The 26,186-nt window shown below is 36.6% G+C and overlaps 1 protein-coding gene across 4 annotated transcripts; it reads right to left on the minus strand.

Annotated features, from left to right (window-relative positions):
* Positions 1 to 148: 148 nt before the first annotated feature.
* On the minus strand, positions 149 to 22,972 carry LOC127411804 (phosphoinositide 3-kinase adapter protein 1-like). 4 transcript variants are annotated; one of them, XM_051647595.1, is made up of 17 exons: positions 22,772 to 22,972; positions 14,054 to 14,482; positions 13,160 to 13,392; positions 12,222 to 12,366; positions 11,764 to 11,906; positions 11,131 to 11,263; positions 10,462 to 10,658; positions 9,920 to 10,082; positions 9,589 to 9,657; positions 8,859 to 9,143; positions 8,637 to 8,696; positions 8,288 to 8,481; positions 8,076 to 8,136; positions 6,946 to 7,113; positions 6,220 to 6,290; positions 4,856 to 4,956; positions 149 to 1,636 (listed from the first exon to the last, which is right to left on the minus strand). In XM_051647595.1, exons 2-17 carry the CDS (start codon positions 14,460 to 14,462, stop codon positions 1,525 to 1,527), a joined length of 2,544 nt encoding a protein of 847 aa, XP_051503555.1. In that variant the 5' UTR covers positions 14,463 to 14,482; positions 22,772 to 22,972; the 3' UTR covers positions 149 to 1,524. The 4 variants fall into 4 exon arrangements, with proteins under 4 accessions (XP_051503555.1, XP_051503554.1, XP_051503553.1 ...); XM_051647594.1 differs by having other exon boundaries at positions 9,914 to 10,082; XM_051647593.1 differs by having other exon boundaries at positions 10,462 to 10,682.
* Between the last annotated feature and the right edge of the window lie 3,214 nt (positions 22,973 to 26,186).

Below are 26,186 nucleotides of genomic sequence, written 5' to 3' on the forward strand. Positions count from 1 at the left end.
ACTTCCCAAAAAATAACCACTAGAGGTCACTAATTACCAACGCACACTTGCGGATTTATCCTCGATTCGACGAATGACAGTGCTGTGAAAATCAAGCAAACTGAAAATCCTAATTGCATGGAGTCAAAATCACACATGCTGATCGTGTTTATTAAAATCTTTATTTAATACTCATGTGTTTAATAGCCTACTTGTTATATGACACAAATTTAAAACAGTTCATCTTTTTATTTTCAGGTTTAACCATTCTCCACTCCAGGCAAAGGCAGAACTAAATACAATTTATAAAGAAAAATCTATAATCATCATCATGGTTTAACAAACGTGAACACACATACATACACACACACACACACACACACACACACACTACACACACACACACACACACACACACACACACACACACACACACACACACACACTCACTGTCCTTTGTTTTCGTCACACTATGCATTCACACATTTTGTGCTGTTAATTGCACCACTTTCATTTTCAGTTTTGTTTCATTCACAATGCTCAGCTTTAGTATATACAGTCACAGGCGGAGTATGTGTGAGGCAAGTCTGACCACAGGCATGATGTTCGTATTAATGCTTATAAGGTATTGATCGGAAAGTATTGCTGAGCTGCTGAATAACACTGCTCATAGCTGCACCAGTAAACTGTCTATGATCAGTTTCCCCACCTCATATACAAACTTCAATTACTAGCGTAAAGGGAAAGCTGACTCTAGATCAGTGGCCGTGGCCAAATTTATATTAAAACGTAAATCGCTGCGTTTATGGAGAATGTCTTTATTTCTGAAAGAATTTAACATTTTAAAACAAATATATGTAAAAGTAAATGAACATTCTTAAGGGGTATACAGCTTTGAAATAAACTAAGCAAAATTGCTACTGCATATTGATCTCAGAAATGGGTGAGCAGTTGATTCCATACAGTATTTAGCGATTTCTGTTAATTGGAATGGTAGCCTTACCCTGCAGTTCGCTCACCCTCCGCCTATGTACAGTATACAGTATATATTGTAGCCAGCAGTGAAAAGTGCATTCATGAATAAATATGTTCAAAACAGAGAAAACCAAGCAACTTTAAATCTGATCTACACTGATCACAGTCAACACAGTGCTTACAGTAATTTCACAGAGTTCAAATAAAAAAAGTAGGCTAGGCAAGTTCATGAGTATGCTGTTTGCTGTAACTAATGATACTCAGAGAGCACACACTGAAAAGCTGTACATAGCAAACAAGCAACCACATCAGACGACCCCTAAACATACTGCATCCCTATTCCCTTCAGCTGAAGACTTTTCATAATTTAACACGTATAACTGATAATGGTTGTTTTTATTGCAAGTCTGTCTAGTTTAGTTCTCAAACACTTGAAAAAAATGCACTGGACACTGATCTATTGTCTTTTGCCCCATCTTGAAGAGACTTTTACAAATCTCAATTTGAAAGGCTTGACACCAAATTTGCACAGTCATGCAGATCGAAAGCCACCCATTTTGAAGTAGGCCATCACCACGTCCGTCTCGGTATAGGTGGAGGCACGGGCCTTTGAGGAGGCACCTGAGGAACAGGACGGGCAGGAGTTGACACATAGCGCTCGTTTAGTATGCTCTCCGGGTTCCTAAAACACAGCGGTTTAAATTTTAAATGAATTCTTGACAACTAGTGAACACTTCATTTTCTCAGTGAGCTCCATTCAAACTTAATTTTATAGATAATTTTAGCTTTTTCAGCCTATTTATTATTATTATTATTATTATTATTATTATTATTTTTATTATTATTATTCTTTTTAACCTGATATTTAAAAAAAAAAAAAAAAAAAAAAAAAAAAAACAATGTAAGATTAAAATGTGAAAATCTTTCTTTGGCTTAAAGGTGCTGTAAGCAATTTTAGCCATTCTAGAATTTCCACAAGCTGAGCTGTTGGATTAACCATGCCCCCTTTTTCCAAAACATGCCAAATTAGATTTATGGAGACCAACACTGAGCAGAAACAGCTGTCAAAACCAACAACAGCAAAATAGCGCCCTCAACTGACAACTGTAATGAATAACATGGCATAAAAATGGCATTATCCCTCAATAATTCGCTGCAACTACAATACTATGAGAATATGCAAAATGATTGTCAGGCAGAAAGTGGCAGAGACCGTGGCTCATGGACACATTTTTGTTTGCTGTTTACAGAGTCTAGTGCTATCACAGTGACAGGTGAGATACCTCACAACACTTATTTCATTCATTTCTTTCAGGGAGCAGGACATTTTTTTGCATACCTTTCCATGAAAAAAAAAATCGCTTACAGCATCTTTAAATTTATAGAATGTTAAAGGGATAGTTCACACAAAAATGAAAATTCAGTCATTGTTTACTCTCCCCTGTGTTGTTATAACCCCATATGACTTTCTCTTAATACAAAGGGAGAAACTGTGAAAAATGTTGTGCTCAGTGATGTCATTCAATGGCAGTTTATGGTGACTACCTCTTCAAGCTTCAAAACAAAAGTATAATTCAGAAGTCTAATAAATTATTCCATGAGACTCATGATTGTTATGAAAGCAAAAAAAATTAGGTTTGGTGAGAAACAAACCGAAATCTAATGTACTGTATTATTTAGTGAAACTGTTGACTGACCATTGATCTCCTGTGCACGTTCATGATAGGGCATGAGAGCAAGAGTTCACGCAGCCCCCTCGCAACATGGGGCGTTCAAGCGAAAACTCGTTTGTCTAAAAAACAGGTCCACCACAGTGATAGTGACAACAGAACACAATACAGCTACACAAAAACCAGAGAAACGAATAGATACATTTCTATGCCTAGCCTTGTTTTTTTGAACCGGAGTCCTCAATCGAAGAGAGAGATGGAGAAGGTGGGAATGTCTGTCATCTATTCTCCATTCTGAACTGGTGAGTATTTGTGACAGGCCTGAGGAGAGTGAGAACTCCGCAAAAACATTTGGTAGTTGTAACATTCTCAGCCAAAGTCAAGCAGTTTTTAACCGTCTCATGAGATACTGACTTTATTATACTATTATGAGCAAGTTTTTGGACTGGTGCCAGTTCACAGTGGATGGAGTTACTAAAATAGTAAACAAGTGATCAATAGAATGTACCATCGCTCGTCATGGCAGGTTAGGACAAAAACTCTGATTAACATAGAAAATATACCTTTTATCACATGTCGTTTGCATCAGGTTAGGACATGGTGTGACTCTGTGTTTCTGTTTGATTTCCATAAGGCTGGGCATAGAAATGCATCTATTCTTTGACTACAAACTCTTCAGACATGTTAGGTAAGTTCTGTTCTCTGGTTTTTGTGCAGCTGTGTTGTGTTCTGTTGTCACTATGGTCACTGTGGTGGACCTGTTTTTCGATAAACAAAATGAGTTTTCGTTTGAACACCCCAATGTCGCAAGGGGGCTGTGTGAACTGTTGCTCTTGTGCCCTATCATGAACGCGCACAGGAGATTAACGGTCGGTCAACAGTTCCACTAAATAATACAGTACATCCAATTTCGGTTTGTTTCTCACCAACCCTTATCGTATGCTTTCATAATAATCAGGAGTCTCATGGAATAATTTATTAGACTTCTGAATTATACTTTTGTGTCCTTTTGAAGCTTGAAGAGGTAGTCACCATAAACTGCCATTGTATTTTTTCACAATTTCTCCCTTTGTGTTAAGGAAAATAAAGAAATTCATATGGGGTTATAACAACACAGGGGTGAGTAAACAATGACTGAGTTTTCATTTTTGGGTGAACTATCCCTTTAAGCAATTAAAATGTAATAGCTGGGGGGGGCCTGGGTAGCTCAGTGGTAAAAGACGCTGGCTACCACCTCTGGAGTTCGCTAGTTCGAATCCCAGGGTATGCTGAGTGACTCCAGCCATGTCTCCTAAGCAACCAAATTGGCCCGGTTGCTAGGGAGGGTAGAGTCTCATGGGGCAACCTCCTCGTGGTCGCAGTAATGTGGTTCGTTCTCGGTGGGGCGCATGGTGAGTTGAGCGCAGATGCCTCGGTGGATGGCGTGAAGCCTCCACACGCGCTATGTCTCCGTGGCAACGCGCTCAACAAGCCATGTGATAAGATGCGTGGGTTGGCGGTCTCAGGCGCGGAGGCAGCTGGGATTCATCCTCTGCCACCCGGATTGAGGCAAATCACTACGCCACCACGAGGACTTAAAAAAGCGCATTGGGAATTGGGCATTCCAAATTGGGTGAAAAAGAGGAAAAATCCACACACACACAAAAAAAAAAAAAAATGTAATAGATAGAGATGACTCTTTTTTTTTTAATAGCAGTTGAGTTCACATGTTCTTCACTCTCTCCCTGACTCATGCAATACTAATCCTCTGGTATTTGTGTATATTAAGAGTTTTTGAAAATGTAGCACATTCTAAAACTCACCTCTCCACAAGAATTAAAGTTTGATTTTAATACGCATGATAAAATTACTGATGGAGTGTTAAGTTAAGCAAACTCTGAGTTTGTGGTTGGAAATTTTGCAACTGATGCTGAATTTGTCACATGAGGAGGTGTAGGGTTTCATATTTGAACCACCTTTGCTTCACCTACACATTTTTATCCAGTCATCTGGTACATCACATGCAGTGAAACTTTTCGAAAATAAAACTAGTTTAAGCCACAAACTCTCTATTAACACTTTCCCATCTTAAGACTCGCTGTGCAACATGGCTCCTGTTTTTAATTAATTTTTGAAGAGTAGTTACAAGAGCACTTCACAGTACCGCCCTGACAAGACTAGAAAACATGTCTGTCTTTACTGATCCAATACAGTTGTTACCAGTTATTTTGTATGCCATTTTTAACACTTACAGCTCTGTTATGCGTGGTGGGACTCTGGGAGGAGGGAGTACTGGTGGAGTATCCACAACGGGGCGGTGGGGCCGCGGTGGAAGCGGAATATCTGGAGGCTCCTTATATCATTCAAGTAAACACATTTAAATAGAAAAACAAATGTAAAAGTTTACCAAATATTTAAGAGTGTACTGTAATTTCTTATATGGTTGTTTTAAAGAGCCCATATTATGCTCATTTACATGTTCATAATTTTATTTCAGGGGTCTACTAGAACAGGTTTTCATGCTTTAATGTTCAAAAAACACATTATTTTTCTCACACTGTACATTGCTGCAGCACCTCTTTTCACCCTCTGTGTAATTTCTCTACATCACGGTAACAATGGTTATGTAACTTAGGACCAAGTACACTGTTGATTATTGTGAACCTAACAAAGCTTCAAGTAAAAGACACAAAGTGCATCTAAGTTAGTCATCTTTTGCTGGAATGGGAGTAGCCGAACTTATTGTTGCCTAAGCTATGAACAGAGAACATAGGCTTACTCCCGGTTGGACATTCCCAGGGGTATTAGAGAGTTAGTGAGCAAGTTAGCCGTGGACTACCGTGGATAGTGGCCGTAACATTACAGCTTGTAATTATAAGTAAACCTCCTCACTTTACCACTGATAAAGACTCTAGAGAGCGACAATTTTGTTATTTGTTATTTTGTGGTTGTGGTTTTACTGCTGAGGAATAGAGGTAAAAATGAATTTTAACCACTGATTCTTCAATGAATCTGCCTTTGGAAGTCCAAACAAAGAGATTTTGCTTTCGCAGTGAAGAAAACAGCGTCTTCTCGACATGGCGACAACACTAACCCAACTCATCCAGGCCTCGGCTATAACTACCTTTGTTTGAGGGCAGGCCAGAGTAGCCCTTAGGTGGGCATTATGCAAATGTGTTACATAGTGACATAGCTATGTCACTGAAGTAATGGTTGAACTGCAAACCAGGCATTTCAGGCAGTTCAGGAGCAGTGTTTTTTGTGGGAGAGAGTAACTCCTTTTGGCATGGACTTTGTGCTTTGTAACTTTGCCGACATTTTGAATGCAAAAACAGCTATATTACACACTAAAGGAAAGGTAAAATCCCAAAAAGCATAATAGGGCCTCTTTAAATTTTTCTTTATTGCAAATATCTTGATGCAAATTCATAGAATTCATTCTCTACTATAACATGATCTATACACTTTCACCAGATGAAATACATTTATTTTTGTGTATTATAACAGTATAGTTTAGGACCTTGATTCAGAACAACAAGGTAGTTAATAAAGTTTATTTATATTTATCGTAATCATCCAAATGCTTGAGAAAAACTTTGAAAGAAAATACGTTTACCTCACATTCGCCATCTGCCCCACTGCTGCTGCTGACATTACTCTGAATGCTCAATCTGTGACTGCCACTACCTACTCAGGTCAAATATTTGGAATTACATTATTGAAATGCCCTACAATTGTGAACATCCAGAACAAAGTTCTGTGACTAAGAAAATAGTACACCCAAAAATAAATATTCTGTTTTTTTTTCCCTCACTCTCATGTCTTTCTAAAATCATTCCGTATGACTTTCTTTCTTAAACAAAACACAAAAGGAGTTGTTTTCTTTTCTTTTCAACACTTTTCAAGACTTTCTTTCTTCAGTGGAACACAATAAGTTAGGCAGAATGTTAGTCTCAGTCACCATTCACTTTCATTGCATCTTTTTTCCATACAATGAAAGTTAATGGTGACTGAGACTAACATTCTGTGTAATATCCTGTTTTGTGTTCCATGGAAGAAAGAAAGTCACATAAGTGTGGAAGAATATGAGGGTGAGTAAATGATGAGAGAATTTTCATTTTTTGGTGAACTATACCTTTGAAATTTAAGACAGTTTACAGATTACCTTACCAGATGAAAAAAAAAAAAAAAAACATCAAAGCCATGCTATTTATCTCCAGTCTCCACTAAAACCCATATCTGGACATTCTACCAAAATAAATATTAAGAATGGGCTGTGGAATCTACGCCATTTTTGCAGTAACATTATTGCATGAGATTAAAGAAGTTATTTATTACATACTAGAAGTGCTGGAGGTGCTTCCTGTCTGCCAGGTTCCTCTCTGCAGCGGTCTACTAACAGGAGGGGGTTGGGTAATCAAACGATGTGCTGGTTCATACACCGAACAATTCATGTTCACTTGAGAACCCCACTGAGTGTTTGTTTGCATTGGTGCTGTAATCATAAGCTCTAATGGTACAAACAGATGTAAAACTGATGAAAAACAGAGAGCTTGTTTTCTGGCATATGTACTGTAAAAAAAAATAGTTTTGTTGTCAGATTTGCTATAATAATTGTTGGTAACACTTTACATTAAGGTTCCATTCATTAACATTAGTTAATGCATTAAGTATCATGAACTAACAATGAACAATATATTTTTACAGCATTTATTCATCTTAGTTCATGTTAGTTAATAAAAATACAATTGTTTATTGTTAGTTCATGTTAGTTCAGTGTATTAACTAATGTTTACATATACAACTTTTGATTTTAAAAATGTATTAGTATCTGTTATAACTAACATTAACTAAGATGAATAAATGCTGTAAAATATTGTTCATTGTTAGTTCATGTTAACTAATGTTGTTAACTAGTGAAACAAATGGAACTTTATTGTAAAGTGTAACCAAACTGTGTCAAATTCTGTTACTGAAAAATTATTGTACATCAAAATGCACTCCATGTAAACTGCATATAAGTATATTGTATATGGTCGTGTCCATAGTCCGATTCTGATTTAATACATTTTTATACAAGTATAATTCATATTATCAGCATAACAATTTGAGTGAAAACTTTTTGGTACAGTATGTCCCTCATTTGCTTTAATGAGAGCATGCATTCAAGCTGGCATGGATTCCACAACTTTGAGTAAGACCTGATGATACATGTTATCTCAGCATGATTTCAGGATATTCTAAAGAGCATCTTGTGTGCTGCAATCTGATTTATGAGTTAACATGGTCAATTTCACAAATTTTCGCAGTTGAGTACTGACCTAGAAATAGTGCAGAACTGCAAAAATGTCTTATTCATTTTACATCACAACATCAGTTTAAATGTTTTCAATACCTTAAAATGTATTGTTTATTTCCAGGTTTTTTAAATTAGATTTTGAATGGAGGGAAAAGTGTCCTGTGTTTCCTTACCACTTGTCCCTTTGTCTCTACAGCGCCGAGTGATGCTGTTTCTTAATTTCTGTAAATTTTCCTTGAGGTATAAAAACATACATTGTAAGGTTAAAAGTTGCTGTTGTCACAGAAACTGAAGAAACCACGCAAAAAGAGTAAAAAAACAAACAAACAAAAAAAACAGCTTTTTAACGACTTTCTATTTCAACAATTATTATGGCTTTATTTACCTGTTGAAAACGGAGGGAGTGTGATCTTTTATCTTGATCAATCTGCCAAGCCTTGAATTCCTGCACTGCTTCTTCAACAGTAAGCTCACCCACCTTGACCTTCTCCTGCAGAGAGATGAGCTGCCTCTGTCCAGGGGTCTTCATGCCTGCAAAGGGGTCATGGTGACTGCTCATGTCCCTGTCTTGCACAGGTGCTGGAAGAATGGGGATGGACATTAATGTTCAAGTGTGAAAATTCAGTCTCATATTCTACTATTTACTTTAAATTTAATGAAGCCATATCTTGTTCATGTATATCAAAAACCTCCCATTTATATGGATGTCATTTAGGCTCAAAACACTTTCATACCTAAAGAATCTCTTTCTGGCTGTTTGCTTAGTGTGTATACAGGCTCCTTGGGGCAAAACACTGTAAAACATGTAAAATTACATTCTCTCTTAGCAAAAACACTGCAGTTGTGAATCTTAAAGGGGACTGTTTTATACTGTCAACAACTTGAAATATTAGTGAGGAAAATTAGATCAGCTATGCCTGAACTGTGGTTCACTGTGGTTGACTTTTCGTTTCTACCTTTGGAAATGTAGGTTGTATTCTCTTCAGGCTCTGGCAGATTGGGTGGCCGCGGAATTGGTGCAGGTGGGCGGTTGAGAACTTCAGGAGCAATGCAGAAAGGAGGCTCCACGGTGTCATAAATTTGATCAATGCAGCACGTGTTATATGGGTCCTCCTCTTCCATTTCCCTATAGGTTTCCGGATCAAGGCCCATGTCATGGTATTCATCGCCATCCATTTCAGGATATCCACCATTGTTTGAATTGTGATTCAAGGATTTTATACAAGTTTTTTCAGGTTTTGCTAAAAGAGACTTCAAGACTTAGTAGGGTAAGAGTATATCACTTTGGTTTTAAATTTAGAAGTAATGGTGTCATATTATTTGACAATCTATAAAAGGTCTAAAAAATGGTTCAGAACATACAGTAGTCTTTATGAGTACCATTCACCAGCAAACTGCTGCTTCAAAGTTCCAAAAAACATCAGCAAACTGAGGTTCAAAGTCCCACTAAAGCAGAATAAGATTCAGTATAGCTAGGCCAGTTGTCTAATCTAATCTAGTTTTGATTGATTCCCCATTTCCTTTGTTACAATACAAATAAATGGATAATATTGTGGGCCTTCATAATAAATATTACTTCCTGGGTGATGTTTCTAAATCATTAAAATATAGAAGTAATTCCATGACAATATGAGGCCTGGCAGACATAAACAACTGTGTCAAGACCATTGTTTCGTATTGTTTTACCTTTAAAAAAATTTATCAGCATTGTATCCTCAGGGTTGGAGTCCTCCAAAGTACTTTCTGAGTCATCATCTGTACAAATATGGATTGTATATACATATTTTATTACACTTTGTCTCAACAATTTAAATGTATTTTTAGCTGCCATTTGGCATGAGCATTTTCATTGATACATTTTGTTGGGTTAGCAGTTTAGTTTAGCAGTTCAGTGATAACATTAGGTGGTACTTCAACAATTATACATCCAAATAATAACATGTTTTAATATCCTTCAGCAATGTTTTGGGCAAAAAACTATACACTAGAGATTTGAATGAGAGTGCCATACACAAACCCATCTCAGGATCCAGTTTCATCATACACTCGTAAATATCTTCACTATCCCCATAATCTGTGATGAAATTGTGGGAAGCTGTCAACATATCCTCATAAACATCTTCATTTCCAGGGGTGTTCTGGGACTCCTCCACGTGGGCCTTCACTAAGTCCACTGTCTCCTGGTTGGTTTAATGAAACAAAATATATATAGCATAAATAATTACCATTATCACCATTTCACCATTGTTTCACCTTGAAACATAGGGCATCAAAGAAAATTACTATAAGCAATAAGTAATCCACAAATATTGCCACATAAATTGAATGTAAATTATTAACAGAGCCTATATAACACAGTTGCATTATTGCATTTCTATTACCAATATTCCATGCAATGAACTTAAAACTTCTTTCTAATTCAGACATGTTGTGTCAGGATGTCTTATACATGGCAAGGATATTTAGTTTTGCATGCATTGATGTTATTAGTTGCTTAAGTTATTATGTACTCAAAACATATAGCCAAATCTTCATAAAACATGTAGTCAGTGAACTCACAACATATTCATCCATAAACTGCCTTAAATCAGAGAAGTTACTCTTTTCTGCCAGCTTGTTAGGGTAATCTCCATCTTTGTTCATCACGCTGTAGGCCTGCAAGGCTCCAGGGCACCGCATTAACAAAGATGTCAATTTTTTAAACCCATACTTGGCCGAGAAATGAAGCAGTGTTGGGAGTTCCACGTCACGGTGATCTAAATGGCAAAAAATAGAGATCTCTTCTTGAGGTTAACTGATTTGGTCGCTTACCTCCATTATTTAAAAAAAAAAAATAATTATATTTCCTGCTTTTGAGATAATTAACCGTCCACCATTCTGGTAAGCCACTAGACTCTTAATAGACTCTTACTGTGACTCGTAAATACACAAAATAATTACATCTCCTGATTTTCCTGACATCTTCCATTATTCCAAATTTCAAGCCAAATCCCAAATAATTTTGAAAGGTGAAGTCTTAGATCATTTTGACAGACATTTTTTCACATTCCAAAAAAACGATGTTTTTTCAAAACATGGTTATTGACATGGTTTAAAAGCTTTGAAAAAGGTATTTGATTAAAAACAAATAAGAAATCCAGCTAGAACCTATCAACATAGCCTTAACTTTGTGTTATAATCAATCTACTTTCATAATAAGTAAATACAACGTGCATTAAAATCGCTTACTTGCTGGTGTTGTCTCCTGTGCAATTTGTCTAATTCCAAACACTTGTAATCCATTCAGAGGCATTCGTTCTTTGAGAGAGTCTGTAAGTAAATTATCCAGGGACTCGTGTGCATTTGATGTGATATCAAATGCCTGAAAATTGAATATCATAGATTTAAAATCTTTTATTAAATAAAAAAAACAAAAACAAATAAAGATCCATATAAATTAAAGTTATAAAAAGAAGTTTGAAGGATAAGTCCCATAATGACAGGACTAAAAGGTGCACAGGAAATATTATGGTGTAAATGTGTACACTTTTTTTTTTTGATTAGCTGTTTTTTTGTTTGATTGTTTTTTTTTTTTAACTGCTGTAGCATTGTACCTTTTTCAGATGACTTTTATTGTTATTGACTAATCAATTAATTACTATGTAAAGCATCTTGCAATACTGAGTAGCTGAGCCAACCAGACATCTGTTGTTCAATAGCAGGCCACCTTTAAACCTTAGAGCTCTGTCACAGAAACTTTTTAAATTATTTAAATATGACAGGGACTTTGTAGTTTACAGTATATTACCTATTTTATTGCAAGAAAGACTTTTCTGTATGGTTGTTTTTGTTTTTGTTTTTGTTTTGCAGTTTCATCATTACCTGACACATGAACTGCATTGGATCAGTTGCTTTCTCTAGATATCTGCAAATTTCCTCCATTTCTGTGTAATATTTTACTGTCGTTGAGCAGATCACCGACTCGTTGTTATAAAGAGTTAATGATACATTTCCAGCTGGCATATCTAAATGAAGTCAAGCAAAAAATACCAGACAAACTTTAAAAAACAAACAAACATTGATTAGAAAGCAAAACTATAGACAAACTTTAAAAAAACAAACAAATGTTGTTTAGAAAACAAAACAACACCAGATAAACTTTAGAAAAGAAACAAATGTTGTTTAGAAAACAACATTTTGTCAAAACTTCAAACACAATGCTTCTTTTATGGTCAATGACTACATTAACAGGAAACAATATGTAAATTCAGTTGAATGTGAAAAACTAAATGAAGGAACTGACTTGAAAAGTTCCTCTTTCTGGAAATGTTTTGTCTTACCAGGTGACTGTACAGTAATAATACACTCATTTACAAGAGTTCCAGGCATTCTTTTTGGTGTTGAGTCCTGAGAGTGAAACTCCACCTCCACGCTGCCCTCACCGGCAAATTTCTTTACCAAAATTATATAAATATTCACGCGAGTCTATATAGGGACAGACAAATGATGGGAAAGTCATGAGATAATGTTGTGATAGAGTAACACAAGCTAATCTAAAGTTAGTCATAGACCTATGTTGTTCAGCAAATGTCAGCAAATGCTTTTAAGTGAAATGCTGAATGAGCAATGAGCCAAGAGCTATAGTTTATAGTTTAGAGCTATTAGTCTGTGTAAACTACTTTAATAATTAAAAAATATTTTTTATATTTTTTACCGCATAACATTACAGAAGATGTGAAGTGAGTATTAAATAAAATGTAAAAAAACGCTGACACATTTTTACCAAACCATCATATATCACATTGAACACTGAAATTCAACTGCACTGTTTGACCTATAAAAGCAGCTCATCTTTCATTAAATTAAGCATTTAATTTAAGTATATATTCCCACAAAACCAAAACGATCAAAGAGGACAGCATGGGCAGTTGTCTAGCACATTCTTCTTTCCTCGTGTCATAGAAATATGAGTGGTGTAAATCATCTAAATCAAGCTTCTTCCAGCCAGGGGGCCCATATAAACTATTTGAAATGCACAAAAAAGTGTGATCTTAAACTATGTGAGCTTCATGCTAGCACTAACACTGACAAATTCTTAGAAAAGATAAATTTAGTATCAGCCTGTGCCACATCCGTATGCGTTAATACATTTTATACTCCCATCTTTATTAAAGTAAGAGGCTCTTGAGCTAACTATAAACTTACATGCAAAATATAGCTGTCACTCATCATTAAACAGCTACTAAAGATAATTCTTCAAAAATACCTCTGCACTCACCCCACATAGTATTCTGTCTGGTTGGACAGTAAGGCAGGTCTCGTCATTTTGTGTCTCAGGGGCACAAGTCTGCTCATCAGTGGAACAAACATCATCCTCATTCACCTCATGCTGCTCTTTTTCATCAGGTAAAGTTAGGCTCCCAGGAATGTCAGATAATGTGAACTCATCCTTGTGTTCTTCTAGTTGAATTGCATCTTTTGTCTCCTGGTCATGTTGTTTACTAATATATCCTTGAATGAAAAATTATATATTAAACATTACAGTAAATCTTTATAATAACTACACAGTATAAAGTATTTGTTTATAGTTAATTCATTGTTTTTAAATCATTAATGCATTAATAGGCTTTATACGAATAGTTTACGATTAATTTATATTCTGTGTAGCAAACAATAAATTGTTCAATAAAAAGCTACCAAACTTATACTTTATAAATACTTTATACAGTGTAGTTTCTCTATTATAAAGTGCTATCAGCATTAATTCAGGACAACCACTTAAAAGGATATGGTTTAATTGATAATTATTCTCCATACAAAAATACAATTGATGGTACATTTAATTAAAAAAAAATTTTTTTTAAACGTATTATTACAGTAAATAGTTTTTAAATAAAACAAAATATAGATATACAAATACAAATATTTTATAGGCTGTAAAAAAACTTTGAAAACACTTGTATTCCTTTTAAATAAAATTGATGCACTCTTTAGCAGAGAGTCTGGACTTTAGAGAAGGGGTGTGATGTAAATGCTGAGATGAAGTAATAATAATAATAAACAGGTATTAGATAATTATCTGAGGTGATCGTGGATTATATTGCAAATGTTAATATATTCTTATACTGAAAGAGACTTTCAACTATAGACAGAGAATATTAAGAATACATACCATCATTAATGCACTCAAGGACTATTGACACATATACTGAAGGATCATCTTCTGAACTGAGCTTTTTCCAAAGATCCCAGTGTTCAAAATAGTCTGCTGATATTTCGCTTTCTAATACTCCACACAAAAATGCAATGACTTTGTGAGGGGGTTGAAGAAGTTCCCGGAAAGTATCAAGCACTTCTGGATCGCTCTGCATGTCCAAGAACACAGTAGACAGCAAAGGCATGATGCACATGCTGACACTTGCCAAATCAAACAGTTCCTGATTTTCCAGCAAATTTTTTTCAAAAACATCAATCAAAACAATGGAGCCTTCCATAAAGTTACACGATTCCACCAAAATTTGCTGAAGATACTCAGCCCATTCATTGGCCTCACTGGTATGAACAATTAATACCTCGCACATTGTGGAGTATCCAGGTTTTCCTGCAAAACAATGCAATATGCTTCCATTTAACAGATACTGCTTATCCATTAATCTGAAGCACATCTGGAAAAGAGTCTAAATAATGCATAAGATATAGCACAGTAATTCAGAATAATTTCTTGGTTAGACAATTACCAGATCTAAAAGCTATGTAATCCCTTTCAGATGTCAGAGGAACTAAAATTCATTCTTTTCATTCTTCAAAACTGGGTAGCTCAGTTTGTAACTCTGGTAAATGTAACTCTGTCTAAACCAGTGTTATGTCACCATAAATAATTTCTCATTGTTTCAAAATTTCAATATATACTAGCTTGGAAAAAAATGCACTCCAAACAGATTATTTACAGGTATTTTGTGATAAATTAGTTTTTGAACTTCTGCCTTGCTGAGGGAGTTTTATGTTAAAAAGTGTTTGAATTGAGGGGCAGCTGGGCGACCACCCATAAAGCCAAAAAAAACGTAACCCCCTGGTCCCCTGGTGTTTCATCAAAACTAAAATATTAGAAACATAAAACTGCAATTCTTTTCATATTATAGCACTGACAAAATGCAACATTGACCATTTTCTGTCCCAGTTTTCATATATAATTTTTCCTTCTGAAAAATGTAAAACACCCACAAGTACGCCTCGTGCTGTTTTCTGAAAGAATTTTAAGACAGCGACTTTGTGACACTGATAGCGTGGGTCCTCATTTTCACCTCACAATAATGGTAAGATATATTTCTTCTTTGATTTATGATTGTTGGTCATAGGTTATGGGTGGAATGTGTGGGACATGTTCCTACCACTTATTGGCTTGGCCAAATTTGTCCCTACCACTTTTCTTTTTGAAATAACTTTCATCAGGTAAGTGTCTAATGCAGAAGAAACATTGCTAGTTCTTGAGCAGAAGTTTCCATTTCACCCATGTGTTATAAGTGATGACGATTTGCTAACAGCCCTACCCTACCAAGCCATTGTATTGTTACATGAACTTTATCCAAAATTAATCTCAAAGGATGGATCACGGAATGTGCAAGGATCTTACATGCTTATTATTATTATTATTATTATTATTATTATTATTGTTTCCACAACAACGAACAATAAAACTAAAACTAACAATTAGGAAATCATTTGCTATAATAGGAGCGCGCGCAACACGCATTGAAGATGGGATCATTTGACTTGCACGTACGTGCAATCTCACTTGAAACAGTCGACGGAGACAAGACTGGAAGAGACTCTGAAGAGATGTGGCAAACAAAATAAACAATATTTAAGTATCAACTCATTTCACACAATTTATTTGTAAATGTGTGTAAAATATCATTTATTTTCGGTCAACAGATTGTCTGTTTGAACTGTAACGTCTTTATAACGTCAATAATCATGTTTGTATTTCGTATTTAGGAATTGCACATATACTGTTTAAAGGTTCAACTTTGTTGGATACTTACAACACAAACAGAAAAGGGTTAATTGTCATATTATAAACGTTATTGTGTCGACTGGTGAAATAACCGTCATATCAACATAACTCTGACTAGATGTTTATAGATGAAATTTCTCTGACGTCACACCGCAGGAAACTGCGTTTCTGGGTTCTTTCCAGCAGCAGATTTCAATGGTGGAAATAGGCAGCGCTGTAGTTTTAATAATCTTTTTTTTAAAAAAAAGGGCCTTTACAGCCGTTATTTTCTTGTCCCAAAAAAAGACGGTGGGTTGCTTCCAGTTATGGACTTAAGGCTTCTGAATGCGCACTGTCAAAGCACCCATTCAAAATGTTGACACAAAAGCAGATCATAGCACACATCTGTCAGAATGACTGGTTTGTCTCAACAAATCTGAAAGATTACTATTTTCATATCCCGATCGTTCCTCATCACAGATGCCTCTTGAAGTTCGCATATCAATTCAAAGTCCTGTCGTTCAACCTTTCCCTCGCTCCATGCACATTCACGAAATGTATGGATGCAGCTTTAGCCCCTCTGAAAGCGGAGGGACTGCACACACTCAATTACCTCGACGACTGGCTCATTTTAGCACAGTAAGAGACTGTGGCGCACTTGTACAGGGACAGGTTGCTCGCGCATCTACGGGTCAATGTGGGGAAGAGCTCATTAATTCCCAGTCAGGATATATCCTTCCTGGGGGTTGCATTTGAACTCTGTAACAATGCGCTCTTCGCTCTCGGCCGAGAGAATACACTCGATATGCAGCATGGCAGGAAGAAATGCTTTCAGAAACTCCTCGGGCTTATGGCAGTCGCAGCGGCAGTCAATCCCCTTGGTCTATTACACATGAGACCTCTGAAATGCTGGCTCAACCGCCAAGTTCCTCAATGGGCATGGTGCTACAGGCACCATCGTGTTGTAGTCACCAACCATTGTCTATCTGCGATAGCACCATGGACAGCTCTGGGGTTTAACGGCTTGGGGACACCTTAGGTCAGATTTCCAGACGCAAAGTAGTCACTACAGATGTGTCCAACATGGGCTGGGGCACGTTATGCAACTGCCGCACGGCAATCGGGGAATGGACGAATGTGAAACAGACCTGGCACACCAACCGCTTGGAGATGTTGGTGGTTATTTTAGCCCTAAAATCATTCAAGTCAGAAGTGACAGGGCATCATATTCTGATTCGCACCGACTGATTCATCACCAGGGCGGTGTGCGATCTCCAGCAATGATGACACTCGCTCGCTAGCTCTTCAAATGGAGTGGCGAGCGTCTCCTGTCATTACGGGCAACCCATGTTCCAGGAGCCCTGAATTTTGTAGCAGACATGCTCTCTCGACAGGGAGTGATCCCAGGGGAGTGGAAACGCCACCCCCTGATGGTCACGAAGATCTGCAACAGGTTTGGGAGGGTGACGATAGATCTAATCACCTCCCAGGAGACCTCTCATTGTCCCCCGTGGTATTCCATGACAGGACAAGCCCCGTTTTGGGTGGATGCGCTAGCTCACAAATGGTCAGTGGGTCGAAAGTATGTATTCCCCCCACTGCGCCTCATTCCTCCACTCCTCTCCAAAATCAGGGAGGAAATGGAAACAGGCTGATGTCACTGGCTGAGCGGGTGAGAACACCATTGGCTCAGTTCAGTTGCATCTGAATTGGCGTAATCCAATAGGAGTTCAGAAATTGAAGAAAGGATTTTTTTCCGTAAGTGTCAGCGAGGCGATGTCTCATTCCCTACATCTCATTATTATTACATTCATTACGTATTATTACATACGTAACCGGAGACGTTTTTTTTTTTTTTTTTAAGTAATGAAAGCCAGTTTTACACGGTTCCTCTGTAGCAGCAGATTTTGTATCCTTTGAGAAAGGCGGCGGGCAGCTGAACGGATCAAGACGACCCGCGCTGTTTACGTTCTCTGTCTAGGGGAAAACTGTAATGTGTCAAACAGTGATAGCAATTGCGATAACTGGTGTGATGAAGAGACAGTATTCCGTGTTTTCTTGTCATGTTTCAGAAGATAAAAGACAAACAGATAATGGTTTGCTTGGTGACATTTCCAGGTATTCATCCAACCACTGTTATTGTAAACCAGTGTTTCCCAACCACTGTGCCGCAGCACACTAGTGTGTCAAAGATTGTCAGGTGTGCCGTGGAAAATTAGGTTTACAAACTCCTCACCTTTCGGAAAAACCCACAGGTAACCTCAGGAGAAATACAGGCTGCTCTGGAAAAAGATGGTGTGGTTGTTTCAAGGAGCACAATACGACGATACTTGAACAAAAATGAGCTGCATGGTCGAGTTGCCAGGAAGAAGCCTTTACTGCGCCAATGCCACAATATGCTCAACTACATAGCCGAAAAACAATAGCCAAATTTCAAACATTACAAGTAAACATGCTACTAAGACGGACAGAAAACATGGACAAGTTCTTGAAAAGGAAAAATACTGACGATGGTTAGCCGATGTGGGATAATGGTGTGCTGTAGAATTTTTTAGTCATAAAAAGTGTGCCGTGGCAGAAAATTTTATATATTTTATGTCATTTTATTTCTATATTTAGGTTTTTTAAATTGTAGGTTTAAATATTCTGTAGTTGAAATTAGAGGTCAAACTAAAGAATTTTAGCCCTTGGAATTCATTTATGAAATGGAGGTAGGCTAAATTTGCGCCTCTTTAAATAACATTACATTATTTCATGTTTTGTACTTAGTTAATACATCCGAATGCATATATCACGATAATTTTATGAGCAGCTATGCGTAATGTTACTACCCACATGCTGTTTTAGGCATTCTAGTTTTTATTTGTTCTATTGCTTTTACTTCATTTATATTCAAATTTATGAATTTTACCGGTTATGTAATGAAGACACAAACAAAAAGAGGTATTGATAAAACATGCATCTAAGGGTGAAAAACACCAAACAAAGCAACACAACAGTATTTTACAATCTGACTTATCCATTCAGATTTTGAGGACTTTGACTGTTTTGTGCAAACAAAGGTTATAGTTATTAAGATAATTAATTTTTTGAATGTCTGTTATCCTATTGAAGGGCTGTGCTTAGAGTCTAAGAAACGCGTCTGACTGGTGTCTTGTGGAAATTACTCCAACCTAATTATACAGAGCTTTGACTAATAATCGACATAGTCGATTTTGAAATGTCGCTTTACATATGCCTAGCCGTTGTGTTGTTTAAATGTAATGAATTATTATATTCATTATAAATCCTAATAACTCATGATGCACTGTTGTATGTGACAATTATAGTTTATTAAAACCACAAAGGCGAAACATGAATTAGAACTGTTGTGCCAGATGATGACCCAACAATGCCCTCTTAAAATGTAAAAGAATGCCCATGAAAAACATCTCCAGGGGTCAAATGTTGCCCCTTAATGGAAAGGTTAATATATATCACTCTGGTATGATCGGCCTCTTTTAGAAATTCTTTAGACAATAGATACATACTCAAGAAAATTAAAAACTTCAACCTAGGGAACATGCCCGGACCCCCTTTGACAATAAGGGTACACTTCTTTTCTTGGTCAGGTTGTTGTGCGTACCCTGAGATTAAATCCTGCAGGAATGCGATTATGATTTTTTTTTATTATTATTTCATTTTTATAAAATAGAATGTAATGGTTAAAAAGAACTAATATTACTTTAGATTGCTTTTACGTGTCAACCAAGCCCCCTAGCCATGATACCTATTTCAAATCTAATGAGTTTGCATGGATGATTTAAAGAGAAATACAAAACACAAAATACAAACACAAAATTGTTCATTTTCATTTAGTGAGTCCATTTAGTTAGTTTTATTATCTATAACTTACACTGAACATTAAAAACTACATTTACAGTAATCACCTCATTCAGGGGAAGGCTACATGTTCACCTTCTTTAGAGACAGGCTTCAGCTCACTCTTTATTAAGCTGAGACACATTTTGCACTGCCTCTTATGTCGTGTATGGAAAATATGTGCACAAAAGAAGTGGCAAGAGCACAAGAAAGCGATGTAAAACTGTCTGAAGATGGAAAAATGCAATCGAATGCAACCATTACTGATACAGTTACTGAATAAAACAGGTGTTTTTTACTGTTTCCTGTGATTTATACTGCTTGTTGCAGCAATATGAATTTTGCATAAATGGTGGTGGTGGGTTGGGTTTGGCTGACCCTGGTGCCCCCTCAAAAAATTAGATGCATGAGGCCTATGTCTGACAGTTCGTCTGTGCACAAGTTAATTTGAATACACAAAATTTTGAATGCAGGCATTCTCAATGAAATAAGATTTTCAGGACCTGCTGACCCTGAAATAATAGCAAAATCAGGGAGATTGACACATCTTCATCCACTACTAACCACATCAACACTACAGAGCTGAGCAAAACCTTAAAGCATCTAAAAGCAGAGCTGGTTTATTATGCCTACTCGACTGAAACTAGAACAAACCTAAACACATGTGTGCCTGCACTATAGTCTATGTAATGTTATCTCTGAGAAATCGTTGAGGTACTTGAGGGAACTAAAATGAGTCCTATAAGAATCAATTTCCGTGGTCCACTACAAACTTCATTGGGGTTCACACAGTAGATACAGGATCGCCTGCAGCTGTAAGTACTCCTATCCGCAATTTACTTTGCATTGAGTTAGACTGCATACTTTAAATAGATATCTACCAAAAAAAAACAAAAATAAAACAGTAAAAGGAAAATAGATTTCAAGTACAACCCCAATTCCAAAAAAGTTGGGACAGTGTGAAAAATGTTAATAAAAACAAAAAGGAGTGATTTATAAATTATATTCACCTTTTGCTATATTGAAAGCACTACAACTAAACATTATATGATGTTTTAACTTGTGAATTTCATTGTTTTTTGGGGTTTTTTTTATGTATAGTAATTTTAAATCAGATGATAGCAACACACTCCATCTAAGCTAAAAGTATATGTAGCTGCTATTTCTGCAAAAGTGTTTACCACTGTGAAAGATCACCATTTCTTCTAATAACACTTATTAAGCATTTAGGCACTGAAGACACAAGTTTGTTAAGTTTAAAAAGTGTAATTTTCCCCCATTCATCCATTATGCAGGTCTTCAGCTGCACAATTGTATGGGGTCTTTGTTGCCGTATTGTGTGCTTCATAAGGTGCCACACATTCTCAATTGGAGATGGTCAAGACTGCAGGCAGGCCAATCTAGCACCCGCACTCTCTGCTTATTCGGCCAGTATGTGGTTTGAAGTTGTCCTGCTGAAAATTCCAGAATGTACCTGAAAAAGATGGTGCTTTTTTTTTTTTTACATATCTGTCTGCATTAATGGTGTTCTCACAGATGTGCGAGTTACCCATGCCATGAGCACTGACACACCACAGGCCCATACAGACACTGGCTTTCGGACCTGACGCTGATAACAGCTTGGATGGTCCTTTACCTCTTTGGCCCAGAGAACACAACGGCTGTGTTTTTCAAAAACTATTTGAAATGTGGACTCATCGGACCAAAAAACACAGTTCCACTGTTTTACTTTCCATCTAAGATAAGACCGAGCCCAGAGAAGTCGTCAGTGCTTCTGGACAGTGTTGATGTAGGGCTTCTGCTTTGCATAGTTAAGTCTTAACTTGCATCTGTGGATGCAGCGGGGAGTGGTGTTGACTAACAAAGGTTTACTAAAGTAATCCCAAGCCCATGTTCATGATATTCATTACAGATGAATGATGTTTTTTAAGACAGTGATGTCTGAGGGATCAGAGATCACGTGCATTCAGAAGTGGTTTTCGTCTTGCCCTTTACGCACTGACATTTGACTATATTTCTTGAATATTTTAACTATATTGTGCACTGTAGAGGGTAAAATGCCCAAAATCCTTCCAATTTGTCTTTGAGGAACATTGTTCTCAAAGTGCTGGATTATTTGCTGAAGCATCTGTTGGCAAGTTGACAAGTCTTGAACGATCCTTGCTCTTGAAGGACTAGGCTGTTTTTGGAGGCTCCTTATACAGTATACAGTATGACACAATTGCCTCACCTGTTTAACATCTCCTGTTTCACATTGCCTTTTTATTTCAACTCGTCAAATTTTTATTAGTCTTTAATTTCCCCTGTCTCAACTTTTTGGAGCTTGGTGCAATCATCTGATTTAAAATTACTGTACATAAAATTAAGTTAAATATTTTGAATATAAAAGGTAAAACATAATATAATGTTTAGTTGTAGTGTTTTCAATTTAGCAAAGGGTGAATATAATTTACAAATCACTACTTTTTGTTTTTATTAGCATTTTTCATATTGTCCCAACTTTTTTGGAATTGGGGTTGTAGTTTTGTTTAATATGCAAAATAAGCATTTGGATTATTTCGCACAAAACATTAAAAGTAAAAACATGGCTACAAGAAGATTTCTAATCCAATTTCCTTATTACCTATTTTATAAACAATATTTTATAAACACAAGTGGTGGTGGTGTAGTGGACTAAAGCACAGAACTGGTAAGCAAAAGGTTGTTGGTTCAATCCCCACAACCACTGTGTCCTTGAGCAAGGCACTTAACTCCAGGTTGCTCCAGGGGGATTGTCCCTGTAATAAGGGCACTGTAAGTTGCTTTGGATAAAAGTGTCTGATAAATGTAAATAAACACTGGCTACAAGTCATTCTAATCTTTATAAAATTTAAACCAAAAACAAACTACATATTCAATTTTTTTTTTCAGATTAATTCAAAGCTACAATACTTAAATCTCATTGGATATAATGAAAAGCTGTGGTATCTGCCTAATTTATTCAAATATAACTTTTTAATGGCAATAAATTAGATCTACACATAAAAAATGACTTACCTTGTGTATTGTGATAAGACAAAAGTAATTACTTTTGCCTTGCTTCAGGGGGTGTTCAGTGTTTGCACCTTCTTCCAGTGGCTTTATGTTTATCTCCTTTCTCTGTCTACCTTACGATCAAAATACTTTTCCTATTTGACTGTGGTACATGACCGATCTGCCTTCAGACCATGACATACATTTACTAAAAGAAGCAGTCCATTTCCTGATGGTGGGCAGTAGCGTAACTTCCTGAAACACTTTGCAATGCGCTGCCTAATCTGACACAGCCAAAGCTGCTGTAAACTTTTGTGACTGTGAAAACATAGAGTAATTTCCCAGAGAATTTAAATATAGAAGTTATACACCAGTTTAACAAAATTTTCCTGTAGCCTCTTTAAAACAACCAGTAAACTCATTTACTCAATAAACTCAACAAATTTTATAAGTGCACTGCATAACCAGTCTACAATATACAGTTTCATAAATCATTATTTTGCATTCTGTTGTGGACTGTTTTGTCCAATCATCATTCAATCATGTCTTGAATCATCATGAGGACTCTTGTTTTTCATTCTCCGTTTCGTTTCCAAAGCTAGCTGTCCTCCTCTCGAAACATCAAAAGTAGAATGTGAAATGCCTGTCAATTATTTTTTTCTCTATATTTCTCTATATTTTATTGTTTTCTAATATTTAATGTTAATAAATATTACAGTAACCTATTTGTGTGTAATATTTCCAACAAATATTTAAATTATAACTTATTTGTTTTAGAGTAGAGGCTTCAACTGACCCAGGACCCTAACATTTCTTAAATGTTTTTAAGATTTTTTTAAAGCAATTTGAAGACTGGGACTACTAGAAAAGCATTATACACAGATGTGCATGCACACATTTGCTGTAACAATGAGAGAGCAGCAGCTATTTAGTAGCTTATTTGACTTTGAAGTACAACTATGCTCACTAAGTACATGTTGACAAGGTTACATACAGTATATCACATTACAACATTTCACAGAGCCTGGTTGTAAAAGGATATGATTGACTCATATGATTGTATCATTTGAATCATAGTATGATCTACCATATCTGTGCCTTTTACTGTAAAATATACCAGTAAGACAAAATTTATGGTTCAGATTTTAAATGTAAAATTGATTTATCTTGTGTAACAGTAGACATTGTACAATAGACAACTGTTAATGACATAGGCCATAATTTGTATTAAACCATTATTATTTTACTAATTTACATGGTAACTTAGGACCCTAAAAACATTGTTTGCTTGCCAGTAGTGATAAAAGTATGTATTGCTGGTAAGTGTTTGCACCGCTTATATCTAACGTATCTGCCCTTAAATTCTTTAACTCTGTGGGTAAATAAAGATGAAGCACCATGCTGAAAAGTCCCTGGTTTGACTTATGCAATTATTCAACCTACAATTGATTTGAAGAAGGAACTAAAAAAAGCAGTCTCTGCAGTGTTCCAGGTACATTTGAGTCAGGTTAAAGCAAAATGAGGAAATGAAACATAAATTAATAGTAATAAATAGAGTTGAGATACAGTAGGTCAAGTCAAAAACAGTAGACACACTTTCAACATCACTGTTCTGCTAGCATGTAGCCCTGCCACTATGTGCACAGCAATATGGACAACATATGACAAGATATTCTTGCAATTGGCAGCTGAGTATGTCATTGCACCCATAAGAGACTTTATGAGAGCAGCTCAAGTGAACAGTCTTGAACCTGTGTGTGTGTGTGTGTGTGTGTGTGTGTGTGTGGTTTGTTTTCTTTTAGTGATGTGAAACATCAGTGCTAGTTGTTTTGGGAGAGAGACACCTCAGAGGGACTGACCTTACATGGCTAGGCATATTTGACTCAAAAACACCTCAACATAAGCAACACAAGATATTTGACACACACAAATGCTGACCAGCTACATATTAAAAACGTGCTTGGCACGTCTGCCGCTACAGCTCTGGCAGTAAGAATTGCTGAATTTAATGATCATTTTATAACACTGTGTCTTTGCAAGAAATTTCTTCAAATTAATTCCACTATGTAACACAATTTTTGTTCCTGGGTAGTAAGTGTTATTTCCTAATTGCTTATGCCTCAAAAGTATAGAAAATGGCTATTATTCCCCACAGACTTTGCTTTTGTGACCAGGACAGTGATATTTTGAAATGTACCTATTTCCAATGAGAAAACGGGCGAATTTGTGTCTTTTCGTTCACATAAAGTCCAAACTAACATGTATTTATACTAAAGTAATACAAAAATGACTACAAAAGTTAGTAGTTTTTCGAGATTTACGATTATACTGTAAATCACTTTCACGAATCAGCCCCCAAATGTAGTTTCCCATCACGTTCTTGTTATACTGTCATTAGTAGCGGCGTTCAAAGTCCAGTGTATCCTGATGGAAGCACTCGCCTTGCTCTTCCGAGTAAGCTCCCATGTTCTCCTTGAATTTATCAAGATGAGTATCAAGGATATGGACTTTGAGGGATTTCAGAGGTGGAGCTGAGGAGAGACCACCATTTTGTAATCCCATTACGCATAAGCAATTAGGAAATAACACTTACTACCCAGTATGTTACACAGTGTTCTCAAATACATATATTTCTCTGGCTTTCACGTGTTCCAGAGAGTCGCCATTATACAAAACTTCCTCACTTTCACACTGTAACAGGGCTGGTAATTGTAGGAATGAGGAAGCAGGGTTCAGGTAATGTCACACTCTTTTATTAACTCAAAATAAACACTCTATGAGGCTTGTAAACACTCTAATGCGTGGTATAGCTGTGTAGCTCGGGCTCCTCTTATCGCTCTTCCTGAATTACTGCAACAAGAAACCACTGTTAGACATAATTGTCACCCAGGGATGAATCCTTACCACTTCCCCTTCCCCTGGACGGACACTCAACCACGCCCTCACCACACACACCAATGACCTTACTTTCAGTTAATCATGAAAAAAACATTTAGAAAGTTCATGTCTTACCACTGAACCATACAATTTTACAGGGACATCCAACTGTCCAACAGCACTAGCAGCAATGAATGTAGAGATAAAAATGCTTTAACCACAGCATGGCAGGCTTCTGTGAAAAAATGTAGGCTAAAGCAGTTTAGCTTTACAACTGCAGTTCAGTGCAATATATATTACCATGTCAAGAACAGTACACTGTGCAATAGCGCAGTAACTGCACCCTCATTCTGTGCAGCTGTTACACAAACCTGTTGTTCCACTGGATTGAACAACAGTTCTACATTAACTTGTATTGCACTGAAATTAATTTGTAAAGCTAAACTGCAATCAGTGCCGGTTCTCCCTATATGCAAACTTCACAAGTTGCGTAGGGCCCCCGATCTGCCAGGGGCCCCCCATGCATTCAAAGATGTCTAAAGTAGCCCAAATAATGATACAT

Source organism: Myxocyprinus asiaticus, chromosome 21 (genome assembly GCF_019703515.2).
Source record: "Myxocyprinus asiaticus isolate MX2 ecotype Aquarium Trade chromosome 21, UBuf_Myxa_2, whole genome shotgun sequence".
Lineage (NCBI taxonomy): Eukaryota > Metazoa > Chordata > Actinopteri > Cypriniformes > Catostomidae > Myxocyprinus > Myxocyprinus asiaticus.

What these genes read in the sequence shown, in the direction of transcription:
- LOC127411804 (XM_051647591.1), bottom strand. Translation starts at nt 14,462, where the DNA reads ATGTGCGAGGTATTAATTGTTCATACCAGTGAGGCCAATGAATGGGCT. An exon ending in TATTACTGTACAGTCACCTG is followed by an intron (nt 11,907 to 12,221) that starts GTAAGACAAAAC and finishes GACTTCATTTAG; the next exon opens with ATATGCCAGCTGGAAATGTA. An exon ending in AGTTTATGGATGAATATGTT is followed by an intron (nt 10,083 to 10,461) that starts GTGAGTTCACTG and finishes TAAACCAACCAG; the next exon opens with GAGACAGTGGACTTAGTGAA.